The following is a 16,991-nucleotide window of genomic DNA, read 5'->3' on the forward strand; positions in this document are numbered from 1 at the left end:
GGTCGCAAAAAAAACCCATTTCAAGGCAGACATATCCTGTATTTCATTGGCTAATAATAGGTTAATGGACGTCACTCAACTTGCGTTGACTTGGGTTGGGCGGCCAGTCGGTGAAAAACTTGCGTCGACTTGCGTGCAAATTTGATCTCGACCAAAGTGAGCGCAAGTCATCGCAAGTCAGCGCAAGTGCACGCAAGGCCTGGCCAAACGGAGTCGCAAGTAGACGCAAGTTGAGAACTTGCGTCTACTTGCGAGTCCGTTTGGCCAGGGCTGTACTATTTAAGAAATGGTAAGCGTGCAGCGTGCAACTATCGAGTTATGGATGCACGTAGGAGGTTGCAGTAAGCACGAAAGAATCGCGAGAGTCGCACCAGGCGATAGCCGAGAGCGACTCTAGCTTCTTTCGTGCTTGGCAAACCTCCCAAGTGCATCCATAACTCGATAATTGCATGCTGCACGCTTACCCTTTCTTTTAGAACATTGAGACTTTTAACATCTTTCCTCGGATGGAAGTATTTATTGAATCTCGTCCTGCTTACATGGGGTCAAAAGCACGATCAACCGTGCGAAAATGTTCATTCAAATATCTGACAAGGCGACACAACAACATTTTTCTTGGATTGCGGTGAGTTAGTTTACGTTTTCTCGATCTCCGACAAAAAACAACTTGAAACTGCTCAGTTAACCTAAATATCAAGCTAACAAACAAAAACTGCTGTCGGTAAAAGCGTTTCTTAAAAGTTAGTAAAATTTGGATCGGTTTTCCGAGGATTGAAGACAAACTTTGGTGGTTGAGCTCTCTGTCCTTCACGGCCTCTTCGGCAAAAGAAAAGAAGAATATGGAACCGGACATTTGTTACAGCTGTAAAAGCGAGAGTGGGGAAGAAAGCGGACAAACGCCCCTGGCTTTGATCGGTTTAATTTGAGATGCTCTCCTTCAATAGCAGGTTTGTGGGTTACGTTTTCCTTTCCACTTCGTTTTAAGTTGATAGTTGCGCTTCTAAGGTTGAAATTGAACACATGATTGATGAATGACTTTAAAAACATGATCTCTGTTACTTTCGTTATTTGGTAAAATAAGGTTAATTGGAAAGAAAACTGAGGCCAAAAGGAAATGTTAGAAATGTAAGCTTACATTTGTGGACGATACAGTCGTTCCTTCAAGCGGCTGTTCCTTCAAGACGAATTCACGATCGAGCCGAAACTGAACCCCGGGCCGACTGAAATAATTCATCAGAGGCTACCAACACTTGATAAAACTTCCTTTATTAAAGTTCAGTAAAAGTACCATTATCTTAATTTAACGTTTTTGAAACAGAAGAATTTCGTATGTAAAGCTGCACTTAAAACAGAAATTTGGTAAAACTCTCATGTACAAGTCTTGCTCGCCGTAAGCATTTACATGTAACAGCCCATGTAAATGGCTTTCGACGCCAGAAAAGTTTTACAATGAAAGCTAGTGCTGAATTTTACTGTCGCCAAATCGCAGAAAAATTCTCTCTAAAATTCCCGCTATGCATTACTAATCTCGAAGGACTGATACAGACCACTTTGTTGTTTTTTGGGGGACCGTCTCCGAGCGCCGAGTGCCTTTATTCAACCAGCTGACTCAACTCCTGCTCACTTAAATGATCAAATCTCTTAGGTGGAGGCCTGGCAAAAAATTTGAGCTCGAAATATAAATTTGGTAGCTCACAGGAATAATCTTCCTCATGTCCGGAAGAATTATTACATTTTTTCCATATTTTACGAAACGAACAATAGGAATTATGTTTTAAAAAGTATCGACATCGATGAAAAAAATTGCCATGAAAAAGTACGCATAAACAAACTGACGTCAGCGTGCAACGCACAAGCAAATGGATCAAGCATATGAGCTAATCAGAACGCCCGCTTCGCTAAGGCTATGTTTATTTATTTTATTTATTTATTTATTTTAACTTTACTTATACACGGGTAAAACATCAGGACTTATAGTGTATACTAAATTTGCATTATTAAATTTGCATTACTTATAGTATATACTAAAATTGCATTATACACCTTCATGTGCTACTATACCTTCTACTGTTTTTACATTCTTGTACTGTTACTACATCTAGTGTTATTTCACCTTCTACTGTTACTACACCTTTTTTTTTAAATTACTAGATCTTATATACTGTTGGAACACCTACTGTTACGACACCTTCTACTGCTATCACACCTTCAACTGCAACACATTTTACTGTTACCACACCTTCCTATTGTTACTACGCCTTCTTACTGTTACTACACCTTTTACAGTCACTATACCTTGTTACTGTTACTACAACCTGTTACTATTACTACATCTGATACTGTTACTACACCTTCTTACTGTTAGCGGCCAGGACCCCCTTATTTTTGGGTAAAAGAGAACAAATCACAGAAGGAAGAAACGCCGGCAGCCCAAGCAAAACGAAACCGGGCACCCCCCCCCCCCCCCCCTCGCCCCTAAAGTTCAAGTTCTAAATTCGGCACTGTTACAACACCTTCTACTGTTACTATATCTACTTATTGTAACTACACCTTCTACTGTTACTACACCTTCTTACTGTTACTACACCTTCTACTGTTACTACACCTTCCAACTGTTACTACACCTTCTACTGTTACTACACCTTCCAACTGTTACTACACCTTCTACTGTTACTACACCTTCCAACTGTTACTACACCTTCTACTGTTACTACACCTTCTTACTGTTACTACACCTTCTACTGTTACTACACCTTCCAACTGTTACTACACCTTCTTACCGTCACTACGCCTTCTTACTGTTACTACACTTTCTACTATTACTGTATCTTCTACTGTTACTACACTTTCTACTGTTACTACACTTTCTACTGTTACTACACCTTCTGCTGTAATTAAATCTTCTACTGTTACTACACCTTCTTACTATAACTAAACCTTCTACTATTACTACACCTTCCACTATTACTACACCTTCTACTGTTACTACATCTTCTACTGTTACTACACCTTCCACTGTTTCTACACCTTCTACTATTACTACACCTTCTACTGTTACTACACTTTCTACTTTTACTGTACCCTCTACTATTACTACACCTTCCACTGTGACTACATCTTCCACTGTTACTACACCGTTTTAATGTTACTGCACCTTCAACTGTTACTACACCTTCTACTGTTCCTATACCTTCTAAAGTTACTACACCTTCTTACTGTTACTACACCTTCCACTGTTACTACATCTTGTACTGTTACTACATCTCATATAGTTGCAACACCTTCTACAGTTAATACACCTTCTACTGTAACTACACCTTGTACTGTTACTACATCTTATACTGTTGCAACAGCTTCTACAGTTAATACACCTTCTACTGTTACTACACCTTCTATTGTTACTACATATTCTATTGTTACTACACCTTATACTGTTGCAATACCTTTTACAGTTAATACACCTTCTACTGTTATACCTTACACCTTACACTGTTACTACACAGTTCAATGTTACTACACCTTCCATTGTTACTACATCTTATACTGTTACTACGCTATCAATCCAACTGATAGGTGATCATATTGTGAGTTTTAATTTGACAACTGCTTAAGTTGTATATATAATTTGACAACTGCCTATGTTGTCTATATAACTGCGATGATTAATCATGTCTTCATATCTTTTTTCGCAGTTCAAATATGAACTTTCATATATTCACTTCCATTATTCACCATCGACGGGTATATAACGAACTCACAATATGATCAGCTCTCAGTTTGCTTGATAGCTCAGTTGGTAGAGCAGTCCACCGGCATCGCAGAGGCCATGGGTTCGAATCTCGTTCAGGCCTAAATTTTTTTCAGGCTTAAATTTCACAACTGCCTAAGTTTTGTATATAACTGCGATGATCAATAATGTCTTCATATCTTTCTCTGCAGTTCAAATATATGCTCTTTCACATATTCTTTTGCATTCTTCACCATCGACGGGTATATAACGAACTCACAATATGATCAGCTCTCAGTTGGCTTGATAGCTCCGTTTATAGGTCACTGCACCGGTATCGTAGAGGTTATGGGTTCGAATCAACTTCAGGCCTGAATTGTTTCAGGCTTTAATTTCACAACTGCCTAAGTTGTGTATATAACTGCGATGATCAATCGTGTCTTTCCACCTTCTACTGTTGCAACACCTTCTACTGTTATATAATACACCTTCTACGGTTACTACATCTTGAAATGTGTCAACACCATCTAATGTTACTACACCTTCTACTGTTGTTACACCTTCTACTGTTACTACATCTTTTACTGTTACTACACCTTCTACTGTTACTACATCTTCTACTGTTACTACATCTTCTACTGTTACTACACCTTCTGCTGATATTACACCTCCTTACTGTTACTACCCCTTCTTACTGTTGCTGTACTTTCTTACTGTTACTACACCTTCTTACTGTTTCTACACCTTCTACTGTCACTACACCTTCTTACTGTTTCTACACCTTCTTCTGTTACTACACCTTCTTACTGCTACTTTTACACCTTCTTACTGTTACTACACTTTCTACTTTTACTACATCTTCTACTGTTACTACACCATCTTACAGTTACTATACCTGCTTACTGTTACCACACCTTCTTACTGCTTCTTTTACTGCTACATTTTTACTGCTACATCCTACTGTTACTACACCTTTCACCGACACTACACCTTTTCACTGTTACTAGACCTTATTGTTACTACACCTTTTTACTGACTACACCTTCTACTGTTACTACACCTGTTTACAGTTGCTACACTGTTACTACACCTTCTTACCGCTACTACATATACTTACTGTTACTATACCTTCTACTGTTACTACACCTGCTATTGTTACTACATCTTCCTACTGTTACTACACTTTCTATTGTTATTACATCTTGTGCTGTTCAGTACTCAACCTCCACTGTTACTGCACCTTTTACTGTTACTGCACCTTCCACTGTTACTACACTTTCTACTTTTACAACACTTTCTTACTGTTACTACACCTTCTTACTGTTACTACACCTTCTTACTGTTACTAAACCTTCCACTGTTACTACACCTTCTACTGTTACTACACTTTCCTGATCAGTGTGATGATGTCGCTGTCTATAAAAGTACAGAAAAAGCTAAACCACATTCGACTGTTAATTTGACTGTAGTAATATTTAAAGGGTAATAATCTCAAATAGGAGAGGGAAAGCTGAGACGTTTTAGTTGAATTTTAACCGGAGTAGGTCTTGCAAGGGATTAAAACTTTAGGCTCGGCAGTAACAGATCAGTGGACGAAAGTAAATAATCTATTAAGGTTAATCGTACCTGATGTTTCTGCCCTGCTGAGAAAGGTAGAAGATAAAATGTTAGGATTAAGAACAGCTACGGTGTCTGAGAGACAGCTACCATAGACTGACGACTAAGTATTTATCCTCTTCACTGATTAGTATCAGTAACTTTATTTAAGCATTTTAAACATTAATCCACTTCTTCTGGAAACTGTATTGTTACTGTTGCAAGTTCCCGGGAGAAAGCGAGGTCTCGAAGTTTCTTTTTTTGCTATTATGCGACTATTTGTTCGTGACTCTGTAAAATTCTCGAAGCTTCGCGAAATTCGGGAACCTTCGTCACGACAAACACTTATATTTTACCAAGATACCATTCTTTACTGTATCACGTTCAGCTATAGCTAATGATGACGATTAAGGAAACATGGACAATACATGACAAGATACATACTACTCTGTTTTACAGCACGAAATCAATTTCGTGCTTGCAAAAAAGTTCGTTATAGCCATGCTAATTCTTGACAGGCTGGCTGACCCCGGATGCTTCCCATTGTAACTTTCGGTCTTATTGCTGGTTTTCAGAGTCACGCAATTCAAAATAGATCAAAATAAAAATTAAAACCGGTCAATAGATAAAGTCCAGAATCTGGGAAATGAAAGAAGGTAAATATGCAAAGACTCTCGCCAAAATTCTGGTCACAGCAATTTTTCTTATGCGAGATATGCGAAGAAATTTTTTACCCAAATTTATAGAGATTTGTATGGAGACGCCATGCTGGTGCCCATCCGTATGGGCACCAACATGGCGACCGGAAACCAACAGAAACATCGGACACTGAGTTTTGCTACAAAAGCGTGAATTTATCCCTCGAGGAACTCTAAAACATTAAAATAATACTTTTTCTAAGACATGAACTGTTCAGATAGCCAAGTTCCCCAAAATAGGTCACTTTTTTAACCATCATTACAGCTCTCTAGGCCGTCATGTAAATGCCGCGTCACGCAAAAGCTTAGAAATTTAAGCGTAGCGTATCACAAAACCAAGAACCCATTCGGAGCGAAAATTCGTATGAATATTAGTTTTCAGCTGCTCTTATACATCATTTAAGTAAAATCTCAGGAAGATCAATAGTTTTGTAGTTCGAATTTTAGTGACGTCATGTGAAAACAGCTATTTGAACAAACCGGTTGTCAAATGTCTCTTCAGTACATAAAAACAAACTAACTAAGGATCAAAGAGATGACGCTAAACTGTAAGGTTTATTTGCTGCTGACCAGCGTGCCACTGGCAGTCATTAAAATATCAAAAACAACAGGAATCCTGAGGTCATCAGAGCCTCGGTTGGTTCCATATTGAATCATCAAAAAATCCGCCTGTAGTCAGATGAGGTGTGGTGAAGTGATCTTTAGTAAGTGGTCGCTTATTTATTCTGTAATAAAAGTGCTGCGCTCGTGATCTGATTGCTTAGTGATCTAGCTGGGCGAAACTTCTGGTATTTTTCGAACAGTAATGGTCTGCGCGACATAACTACTCGCTCAAAGAGAATCGACTGTAGTACACCATCTGTAAGTATCTTTACTTGACAATTTATGCCTTCTTATTTTTGCCTGTACTCTCCGGTACTCTCCTCATCCGCGTACCCCGTTACACTGCAAGAAACAAAGAAATTATGAAAGATTTGATGACTGTATTAAGAGGTTTTTAGCATTTCCAGGCTAAAGATAAACGGTGAATCGGAGGAAAAGTGCTAACTAGTAGAGAAGAGGCCATAACACTGTATATTTTCAAGGACAGAAACTGAACAATTAACAACGAGTTTGCGACTCAGAGCAAAAATTGATGTATTTTTCTTTTATAGTCTGGGTTCTCTTTTTTCTTGGCTCAGTAGTATTAAATTTTGCGATTTTTTTCCAAAACGCGAAAATCGCGAACGTACACGCGCGAAGATTAGTAAGAATAAGGTAGGCAGCGTTCAAGTTGAAGAGTAGAAGCAAAAGCCTCTAAACTATTTGACGCAAGGGGACAGTTGACCTTACTGGCGTTCCACAAATTCGTACAGTTGTTGGCCTCTACATACAGAACATACCTGCTATGAGGCCGGGGAACGCGAGACCTGTCAGAATTCGTCTACCTGTCGATTTCAACGCTTTCATTCGTTTCGGCAATAAGGGACCCATTTCATTGAGAACATGGCACTTTCGTTTTCTTCTTCGGTCGTGCAAAACCTTAAGATAAGGTTAATTATGTAGGGCGGCCGCTATTAATATTACTCAATCATCGGAGCGCAGAGCGCCAAATAGGTTGTAGTACAACCACACTGTTGTAGCGCCTTGTTGTACTCAATCGAAACGGCCAAAATAAAAGTAGTCGGGTTTTTCTTCATGATGGGTTTTTCGTTTTGGGTTTTGGGGAAATAGATCTCAGAGTTCATACGTGTTCCCTACAATGGTGTCGGTACCTGTCATCGCACGCCATAAGCATGGGAGTGAAAACGTCAGGTTAATTCAAAAAACGATGTCTTGAGATCGATAAAAGCAATTAAAAAGAAAGTTTTCTTTGGTATTTCCATTAATCTAAGCTACATTAGGCAATGACTCAGGTACTTCTTTGTTATGGAAATTTAAACTTTTCTCGTGACTAGAGGAAGGGATTTTATAAAACACTTGGACGCGCAGCCGGTCACGGGTGACTGTCTAACAAAGACGAAGTCAACATGCGGTGTGTTCTGCTACCTTGTAATCAAGTTATAAATATCACACAATAAACTCCTCACATTGTTTCTACAATGTCTAGATGTGGATGTATCTATGCAAAAGACTCAATTGAAAGAGAGATTTTAATCACCGTACAAATATTCTGGAATAAAACATGCTTCTCTTTCAATTGTCAGTTCCGCTGCAGTTTTTTTTTTGTGAACACGAGAAACTGAATGGAACAAGTTTGGCTGGGTCACGCACTTGCGGTATCGTTTGACCCGGCCTTTTTTCCGACAACACATTCACTTCCTGTCATCATTTTGCTGCGGAAAATAATCCCCTCATGCTGTACAGTGGCCGGGACAGGTCACGGCAATCATCACGTGCAACTCAACAGTAGTCTAACAATGCACCGACTTACGTTCCCGACGCCAAGGTTTCATTATTTTCGCGGGCAAACCAAAATGCATATATCGCAAGAAAAAAATGAATATCAAAACTCTAAGAAAAGTTTCTTATCGTTCTTTGTAAAATACTTCACCCGTGTTTTCGCCGTTTCTACGAGTCTCCTATAATTTAAATGGTCAGTGTTTGACCCGGTAAGAGACAACACTAAGTGTTGTTATTGTCTAATTACAAAGCCCGGTTGAGACAAAAGCTTTTATTACCTGATATGCGTGGAAACGGAAGTTTTAGTCCCAATCAGTGCCAATAGAAACAATGCCTTTATATTATAAATGATCATTTGCCTGTCAATTATCCATGCGGTCTCAATATCAAGCGCGCACTGGTGACCAAAGGTTGCAACGCATGATCACGTGCCAAACAAAACAAAAATCGAGTTGAAAGGTAGCCGGCGCGTATTCACATATATTGTGTGTGATCAAGCTAATGGAAATTTTCGCGCCAACGTACTTTCACGATTTTGAAAGGTATCTATTTCGCAATAGTAAATTTTCCGCGATTTGCCACCGATAAGGTCCCTTTATTTTGCGATTTCTGAGAGCAGGTTAAAGGTAATCCGGAAACGAGAAAAGGTAGTTGATAAGATAAAGGAAGAGAGAGAGAAAAAAAAATCGTTTTTATGGTTTGTTTGGTAAAATCCCGCGTACAAGAACCTACAGCCTGCAATCTGCCGTTTAAACACCATTTTCATAAGAACCAATTCAGCCTGAAACTTGGAACTGAAGGTTCTTATTTGTTAGGCAAGCAATACTGAATATTATAGATGAGAGATAAGACTGGGAGCTTGGCAGTGATATATTTTCAGAGGAAAGTGTTTCAGGGTATCGACTTCTTGCCGGCAAGATTTATTTTCATGAAACTGTTTCGGACTTAATAATCGAATATCTGAAATCTCGCAACTTTTACACCATACCTATGTTATACATCTGTATTTAAAATGTCATGACCTGTACCACTCTCAAAAAAAGAAGAACCTATTTAAGAACCAAATTTCTTATTTCGTCTTATAAAACCTATTCAGCCTGACCTGGAAAACGGCAGGTTCTTGTACGCGGGACTGTATTACATCATACAGAGAGAGAAGAAAGACTGAAGATAAAACAAAAATCCGCAACTATAATGTGACAGACGATAACGATGTCCTTGTATGAACCTTTTTGGGACATTTACATCAGTTTTACTATTTGATCTCACTTGACACATATTGAATAGATACTAAATAAAAATTAAACATTTAAACTAACTGACTTACTGACTTGCTAATTACTCCATCGTAAAAGGGATGTGAAATCGATGTGAAATTCCATGTTGGCCATGGTGTACCTCCTGATCAGTGAACTGACGTCATTACCGGTGATTTTTTGTTTATTAGGCTTGCAGAAAACATTTCAAAATGAAAAAAAGAGGAAATATTAAACGTTTCGATATCGTCAAGATGTCATGCAATAGTCTGAATATTTATGCTAAAATATCTGTCTCAATATGTGCATAATCTACTACTAGTGAAGACTAGACTCTAGTCACTCTTGAAGAGTTCAAAGTCTTAACACGGTTGGAATATCGAATGATGTTAAGGTTTGTGAGAAAAGCTCCCGGCATTGATCAACCAACAAAGCGTTGTTTACTTACTTCAACGTGGCTTGTTCGATGCAAGAGATGTCGGGTATACAGCTTGCAACGGCCGACACTTGTTTCAACGCATTGTTGAGCATGAGATCTCTCAGTCAGAAAACGTCACGACAGCACAATTTGGATTCAAAGAAACAAGCAGGAGTAAAGCTCGACTTAAGCGTCTGAACTAGTTCAAAAGAAGTACGTTGCTTAAGGACTCTGATATGTCAACATGTAAAACCATTGGTTCCGGTGTAAAACGGAGTGTTTTGTTTTAATATAAATATTCCACATACAGTGATATTTATTTTATCTGACTTGATATTCAGTGTTTCAAAAAGTATAAATATTTCTAAGCTGACAGATGCTAACACTAACACATCTTCATCTGGTAAATAATTTGAAGATATTTTGTCCAGAAAATCTGTCCGAGTGTCATCTCACCTCATTTCATTAATGTTCTGATGTGTAGCAGGCTCAAATGGAAAGATTCCACTGATCTGAAGTGTCTTAATAATCCTTGATACGACTGCTAATATAATCCAGGAAAACCGAAAGGTTATTGATTTAAGACACGTTAACAGTTAGGGCAGCTTCATCATTTCGTATCGTAAGACAGTTAGTACGGGGATTATATCATACACTGCGAAGGGAAACAAATACTCGTCCTCATAAAAAGAGCAAATATAGAATTAAAAATCAAACGTTATGAAGTCGTACTGACGAATCGTTACTCTCCCTGAAGGTTATTAAACCACATCACAAGACCACCAGTGGTTTGTATTTTCCGAGGACATTCAAAGGATTAGATCTGCTGACCAAACAAAGAACAAAAAAAAAAAAAAAAAAAAACATAATGCGCTAGACACTTCGTTTTCTCAGACAACAGCCATTTGTCGATGCCAAACTGATAAAGAACAAAACGATGGTTCTCGACAATTTGGCGACTCAAGGGTTTACAGCAATAAATGAAACTTTTTTTACTGATGAGCTGTTCAGTTTGGACTTGGCCACGGTCTCATCGAGTCTCATAAACTAAAACTCCTGGGAGGTAGAACGAAGTCATAAAATGTTGTCACAAAACTGAGTGGCCTGACAAATTACATCTTTGTTGTCAAACTATTGACCAAATTTCTTCATCTACCACAATAGCTGACTTACCCACTTCAGAAGTCTGCTTCCAAAATGGACAATTTATATGTTGACACGGTAACTGAAACTTCAGTCAAGCGGCCACCGCAAGTCACGTAACTGGAGTACCGCTTAGAGGGCCACTGACTGATTTTGTGCTGCAAATGATTTTTACAACCATGAACGGAATAAATTGTTATCTGGAAGACCTTAAGATAACATCTTATTCTGAGATGGTTTAGAAAGTGTAACAGTGATTAAGAGCTCAGTGGACAAACACAACAGAAACAAAGCTTCTCCAGTGCTAAAATTAGTTCGTTTCAAGTCAGGAGGGTTTACAAACGTCCGAATAATTTGTCTGTATTTCACCTGCTTAATACTATTCTTCGAGACGTGAGCTACAAAAAGAAAAACTCGCAAAGCTGATGGGAGGTCGAGACCCAGAGAGAAAAAAAAAACGGTGGGATTTTCTATTTATTGCCTGTAGGACTCCAGCCATTAATATTTTAACATAAACATACCATATTTATTAAAGCTGAGAGTACTTTTACATGGAAGGCGCCGGTCAAGAATAAAAAAAATGTCAGTGTAGCGCTAATGTCAATGAGTGGGAAACAGCATTTTATTTTAAAAAGCGTATCATCAATTTAGAAGGTGCGTGGGCGAATGCGCTGGTGATTCGGTCGACCAAAGACGATAAAACCTGAAGGTCACGCAATCAAAAGTTTTTTAAAAATACCTTGCTCTTTGCGGCAAACGTTAAACCACTGCGTGTTGTTGTAATTTTTAATGATCTACAAAGGAAAAAGTCCCTTTTGAAGTGAGCCGTTTTGAGTAAGCCAAGGCAATCTATATAATTTCAGTTGTTTTTGTCTTTTATGCCATTTCTTTTAAAATAAGTTTCAGGGTAAACAAACCCTCAATAAACAAAATTCTTACCTTTCCAACTCGCACTTCCAAATTTTCGGAGGTTGATCAATACAGGCATGTTCTGGTTTAAGCGACACTCATAATAACTTACTCTTCACTGAAGCTAAGCATATTTATTAACACGCATCAAGCTCTACCTAAATAAAGCAACCAAAGATGAAACAGTTTCTTTTGTATAAAACCTTTCTCCATTAAGCGTTACATGTGGCTGCGTAGCGTTCGTGTCAATGTTTCGCAATAACTAATTTGCGAGACGAAACGAGAGGTTCGCGAACGTTCTATATTGTAAACGGAGGTCGAAGATAGAACGAAATCTATTTCGGGAACCAATCGGGGTTTGCGAAGTAGATCCGAAGGTTACACGACCTTCTCGAAAATTCTGCGTGACAGAACGACTGCTGAAGCGAGTCGTTAATAATTCGAGGCTTTTCTTTTTGACCTATCGATTATCAACCTACTCTTTATGCACCCCCATTGTATACTTGACACAGAATTAATAGTTGTTTCAAACTTACGGTAACTATAAGGTAAATGCGGGCCGTACTGAACCTCTTCATTTGAGTTAAGATACGCTCTGTTGATGATTTGCTCTTGATCGCTACAGCGTGACCGCTCTTCACTTTAGCCTGGGGGGAAGTGTTTAGAATAGAATAACGGTGCACATCGAACTTTGCATAAGAAAACTCGGTCCTGCCAGATTAAAGCGGACTCGGCACCTGACTCTTGAACAGTAAGGATCCACGCAAACCCACGTCTAACAGTTTTGACACTGACACGCAATCAGGAAGACAAGGCGTGTTTTCTTTAAACTGCCAAACCTAACAGGAGTTAGTTCACCTCACAGTATTTAGTTTGGGCTGTCTTACAAAGAGGCGATCCTTATGCGTATCCGTATGGCTTATGCGAATTACGACGATTTGGTACGAGTGACAGAGAGTTTGAGGCACCCGAACTCCTACCAAGCCGAGGGAAATCCTTTAACGGCGGGGATCTATTCGCTACTCATTCCTAACAGTGAAGATGAGCTACAACAGGTTAGTGGTGATCCTTCTAAAGTAATTTGCTGTTCTTATTTGTGCTGATTGATAAACGGTCGCGTTCCCGAAACGTACGCTGGCTTTGAAATTAAAATACAATTCAACGGAAAGAAAAAGGTTATTGTCACGCTGTGATGATGCTCGCCATTTCACGTTTTAGTAGTGCTTGTAAATACTTGACGTGTACAGTGATAGGAAGTAAATTAGATACTCCCAAAAATTTCTTTAACTATTTTGGATTCGTAAAACGTTTAAGAGAAGCTTGATTAGTTAAGGTTATTACCAGATTCTTTTCCTCCCTCAGGGAATCCAAATAAAAGGTTATTTGTATATCCATATGAAAGTATATAAATCTGAACCGCAAGTCAGTAAATAAAGATATATATATTAGTAGTTTCTGAATTTTTCACTTAGTCGAAATCAAGTTGAACTAAACTCGAGGCCCATGAATGCGAAAAATGACAATTGGGTTTCCAGTTGTAAAAGGCTACAAGGGTCCGAGTTGATTCTTTAACTGCACTCTTAAAACGTCTACCATTCTGAAGTCCTAAATGCCTTCCCATTTCACAACCTCGATCACTCATAACAAAACCAAGGACCTTACCAGTGCGTTTGTTGCTGTCGGGAGGTTGTTAACTCAAATCTTGATTTCAGTTGATCATTGGAGCTCAAATGATCAAGCACAAAATGACAACCTTAAATCGACTTTTCTTTTTGGTAGACACTGATTGAAATGGATAGCTACCTGTGTTCCTCCGCTCCGGAAACCCCGCTGGAATCACCACCAAATGCAGACCCGTCGCAACCAAAGTTCGAAGAAGGGGTAAAAAGAGACTGTCGCTTTCCTGAACCTTTGGCCAGTGTATCTAATCCTGTACAAGCAGCACCTGTAGCTTCTCGTAACTTAAAGCTTGAGTGGCCACAAGTAACTCTTCAAACCACGACAACCACTAGTACTACATCGAGCGATCCGCGGAGCGCGTTTAGTTCCACTACACAACAAGCCTTTCCTACTTCATTCTCTGGCAGTGAACTGGAACTCAACCATGCGTTTCATTGTGATTTTCCCGGTTGTAAAAAGCGCTACACGAAGAGCTCGCATCTTGGGACTCACAAGCGGATTCATACCGGGGAGAAGCCCTTCCTGTGTCCGTGGGAAGATTGTGGGTGGTGTTTCCGCAGATCGGACGAACTTAAGCGGCACTATCGACGGCACACTGGAGAAAAACCCTACGTGTGTCCTCTTTGTGGAAGGTCTTTTAGCCGTTCGGATCACCGATCTTCTCACATAAAGAAAATACATCCGCTAATGTAGGACACTGCAATAAATTGTACAAAGTGCTCAGTTGTTCAGGTACGCGACGCATTTCATAACATGGAGAAATAACGACTCACAATTTGCTTAATCAAGTATTGTATATCCAATTTGTATGTTACATTGTGAAATTATGATTATTTAGTTTATGTAATGAGAATGAGCGTCGTTCAGTTGCATGAAACAGCATTATTTAACAAAATTGTTAAACAAATAGTAAATAATTGTACATACACTCTTATCCTAAGCCCATGTCGCGAAGTTATTGACATTAATTATTTTATTAATATGCCTGAAGTGAAACTCTTATTTGCTCGAGGAAACTCTCTCTTTTTATTCGTGGGACGTCATTCAAACATTGGTATAAGATTGGAAGACATTATATTGTTTTATCATGATGATAATTTAAATATATTCATGGCCACGAGTCTATGAGCGGAGCGGTGATTTTTCAGACATTGAGAGTACCAACTCACTCCGTGGTAAAAGAAGTAACATTTTTAACCGCCAGCCGGTCAACGATGACTTATTGCTGTAATTAACCTGTTATAAGAAAGATTTCTATGAGGGAACACGGGGGCTGGCTCCAAATGTTATGGTATTTAGTAATAAACCAGTAGAATTGTAAAATCGTGTTTTTCTGCCTTTAAACAATCTGAAAAGACTCCGGCCGTAGACAAAGCGTAGACAAACCCATTCCTTCTTGTCGAGGTGTGGAGCTGTAGAAGTGTTGAATTGTGAAGAGCTTTGGTCAACACGTCTTTGTAATTTAACAGACATAACTCTGAAATTATCGCCATTAAACAAACTGCCATGTATTTTCTGTCTTCAAAAGTCCCGTCCAGTTAAAAGCCAATTGAAATACACCAAGGGTCCGACTAGATTCTTTGTGGCTGTCTTTGATTTCACTATTAAAAATCATACATAAATACATCGTGGCTAAATATTACAAAGATGCTCTTGTTTATGAAATTGTATATTTAAAAGGTTGGCACCTACAAAATCGCCATTATGGTCTCACTTTGATGGGAAAGTACAAAGTTATCATCATCATTTTTGAATTTACATCAGTGAAGTTATGCTAATCAAAATCAAGATGGTATATCTGGTTGCTGATTTGCATTTAAACCATATTTTCTAAAGCACAACCAAGATGGGGAGGAAAGCTGGATTCTTGTCCACCTAGCCTCGATGCTTGACAACGTGAACAGTCAAGGGTAAACACAAACTCTGACTTGGCTTCATGAATCACAAAAACGTTCGTGTTTCAAGTGTACCGTGTGTTTATTGAGTTTCAGCGTTTGAAGGTTGGAGTGGGACTTTCTATCCATCTTTCTCTCTTTCTTTGCAAATTAAACATAGACAGAGTAGTTTAAAGCTTAAGGCAAGCTCCTTAGTAACCAGCGAGAAACGTACTTTGGCAACAAATGCCTGCAGCACATCCAAATAATAACTTGATGTGAACGCTGCCACTAACAGTTCAAGATAACTATCTAGTTTGTTAGATCGATCAATAAATATATCTTAAGATATTGAAACGAAACGGAGAATGAAAGATTCATCTCTGGCTGCTAATTCAAGCTGGCAAATCGGGTGAATGTATCCCATTAGGTTATAAAGAGAGCAGAGACCATGTTGGCTAATAGCTGTAATAGACAGAAAGCATTGAAGCTAAAAAAGTCCTCTCCCGGGATTTGATTTGACATTTCCGATCTGTTCGATGTTTGGGTTCAATTGTCTTAAGACTGTAATTTGTGAGCAAGCTCCTTTCAAAAACTGGTTTTTGTTTTGAGCAAATTTATTTGACTTCTTAGTTCCATTTTAGCTCACAAGTCTTTCCAAAAGTTCGCTTCATTTTATTATTTAAGACTTTGCCAGCGGTTTACCTTCGAAGTAAAAAAGTGTTTACATTGCTCGGTAGGTCCCAGTTTCTCGGCGAACAAGATGGCGGACTTTTTAGTATAGCTAACTTCTAAAAATGTCCTTGGAAGCACAAGAACGTCAGGAGTTTTCTGTTTAGAAGCCAAGGAAGCTACAATCAGTTTCAAAAAAGTAAAATATTGGCAAGAGTTTTAAGCTGTTCCTCAACCGTCAGTTTATTTCAGTCTTTGCGGCGATTCTGTACCAGTTGAAGCCACATATTTCAAAATAGTTCTCACAATATAAATCAGTTCATATTTGTGGTATTAGGAACCACGAGAAGAATCCATAGTCGCGACGATTATTGATTGTTATGCTACCGACAAAAGCAGGCTATTGTACTGATGCGTGTGGGTTGCCACATACTAGTGTAAGCACGTGGAAAATGTTATTGTTTAAATCAAATGGTGCAGCACGTTTTTACTGGTACCACCGGCAAACAATTGTGAGCGAAGTTCACACCACTTAATGGTTCCTAACACAAAGAAAACGGAAGGAAATTCTTTTTCTTTTAAAAAGCTTAAAGATTGGTGGCCTATTAGCCTTCCTTAGCAGGCATTAATCGAGGC

The 16,991-nt window shown here is 38.8% G+C and overlaps 1 protein-coding gene across 1 annotated transcript; it reads left to right on the forward strand.

Annotated features, from left to right (window-relative positions):
* The first annotated feature begins 12,416 nt into the window (after nt 1-12,416).
* Nucleotides 12,417-14,572, forward strand: LOC145490108 (uncharacterized). Its single transcript, XM_081469213.1, has 2 exons — nt 12,417-13,184; nt 13,909-14,572. The coding sequence occupies exons 1-2, from the start codon at nt 13,032-13,034 to the stop codon at nt 14,500-14,502; spliced, it is 747 nt and encodes a 248-aa protein (XP_081325339.1). The 5' UTR covers nt 12,417-13,031; the 3' UTR covers nt 14,503-14,572.
* Nucleotides 14,573-16,991: the final 2,419 nt, after the last annotated feature.

The sequence above is a fragment of the Orbicella franksi genome, chromosome 6 (genome assembly GCF_964199315.1).
Source record: "Orbicella franksi chromosome 6, jaOrbFran1.1, whole genome shotgun sequence".
NCBI lineage: Eukaryota > Metazoa > Cnidaria > Anthozoa > Scleractinia > Merulinidae > Orbicella > Orbicella franksi.

Coding starts and splice junctions, on each gene's coding strand:
- LOC145490108 (XM_081469213.1), top strand. CDS start 13,032: ATGCGTATCCGTATGGCTTATGCGAATTACGACGATTTGGTACGAGTG. Junction 13,185..13,908: donor GTGAAGATGAGCTACAACAG/GTTAGTGGTGAT, acceptor TCTTTTTGGTAG/ACACTGATTGAAATGGATAG.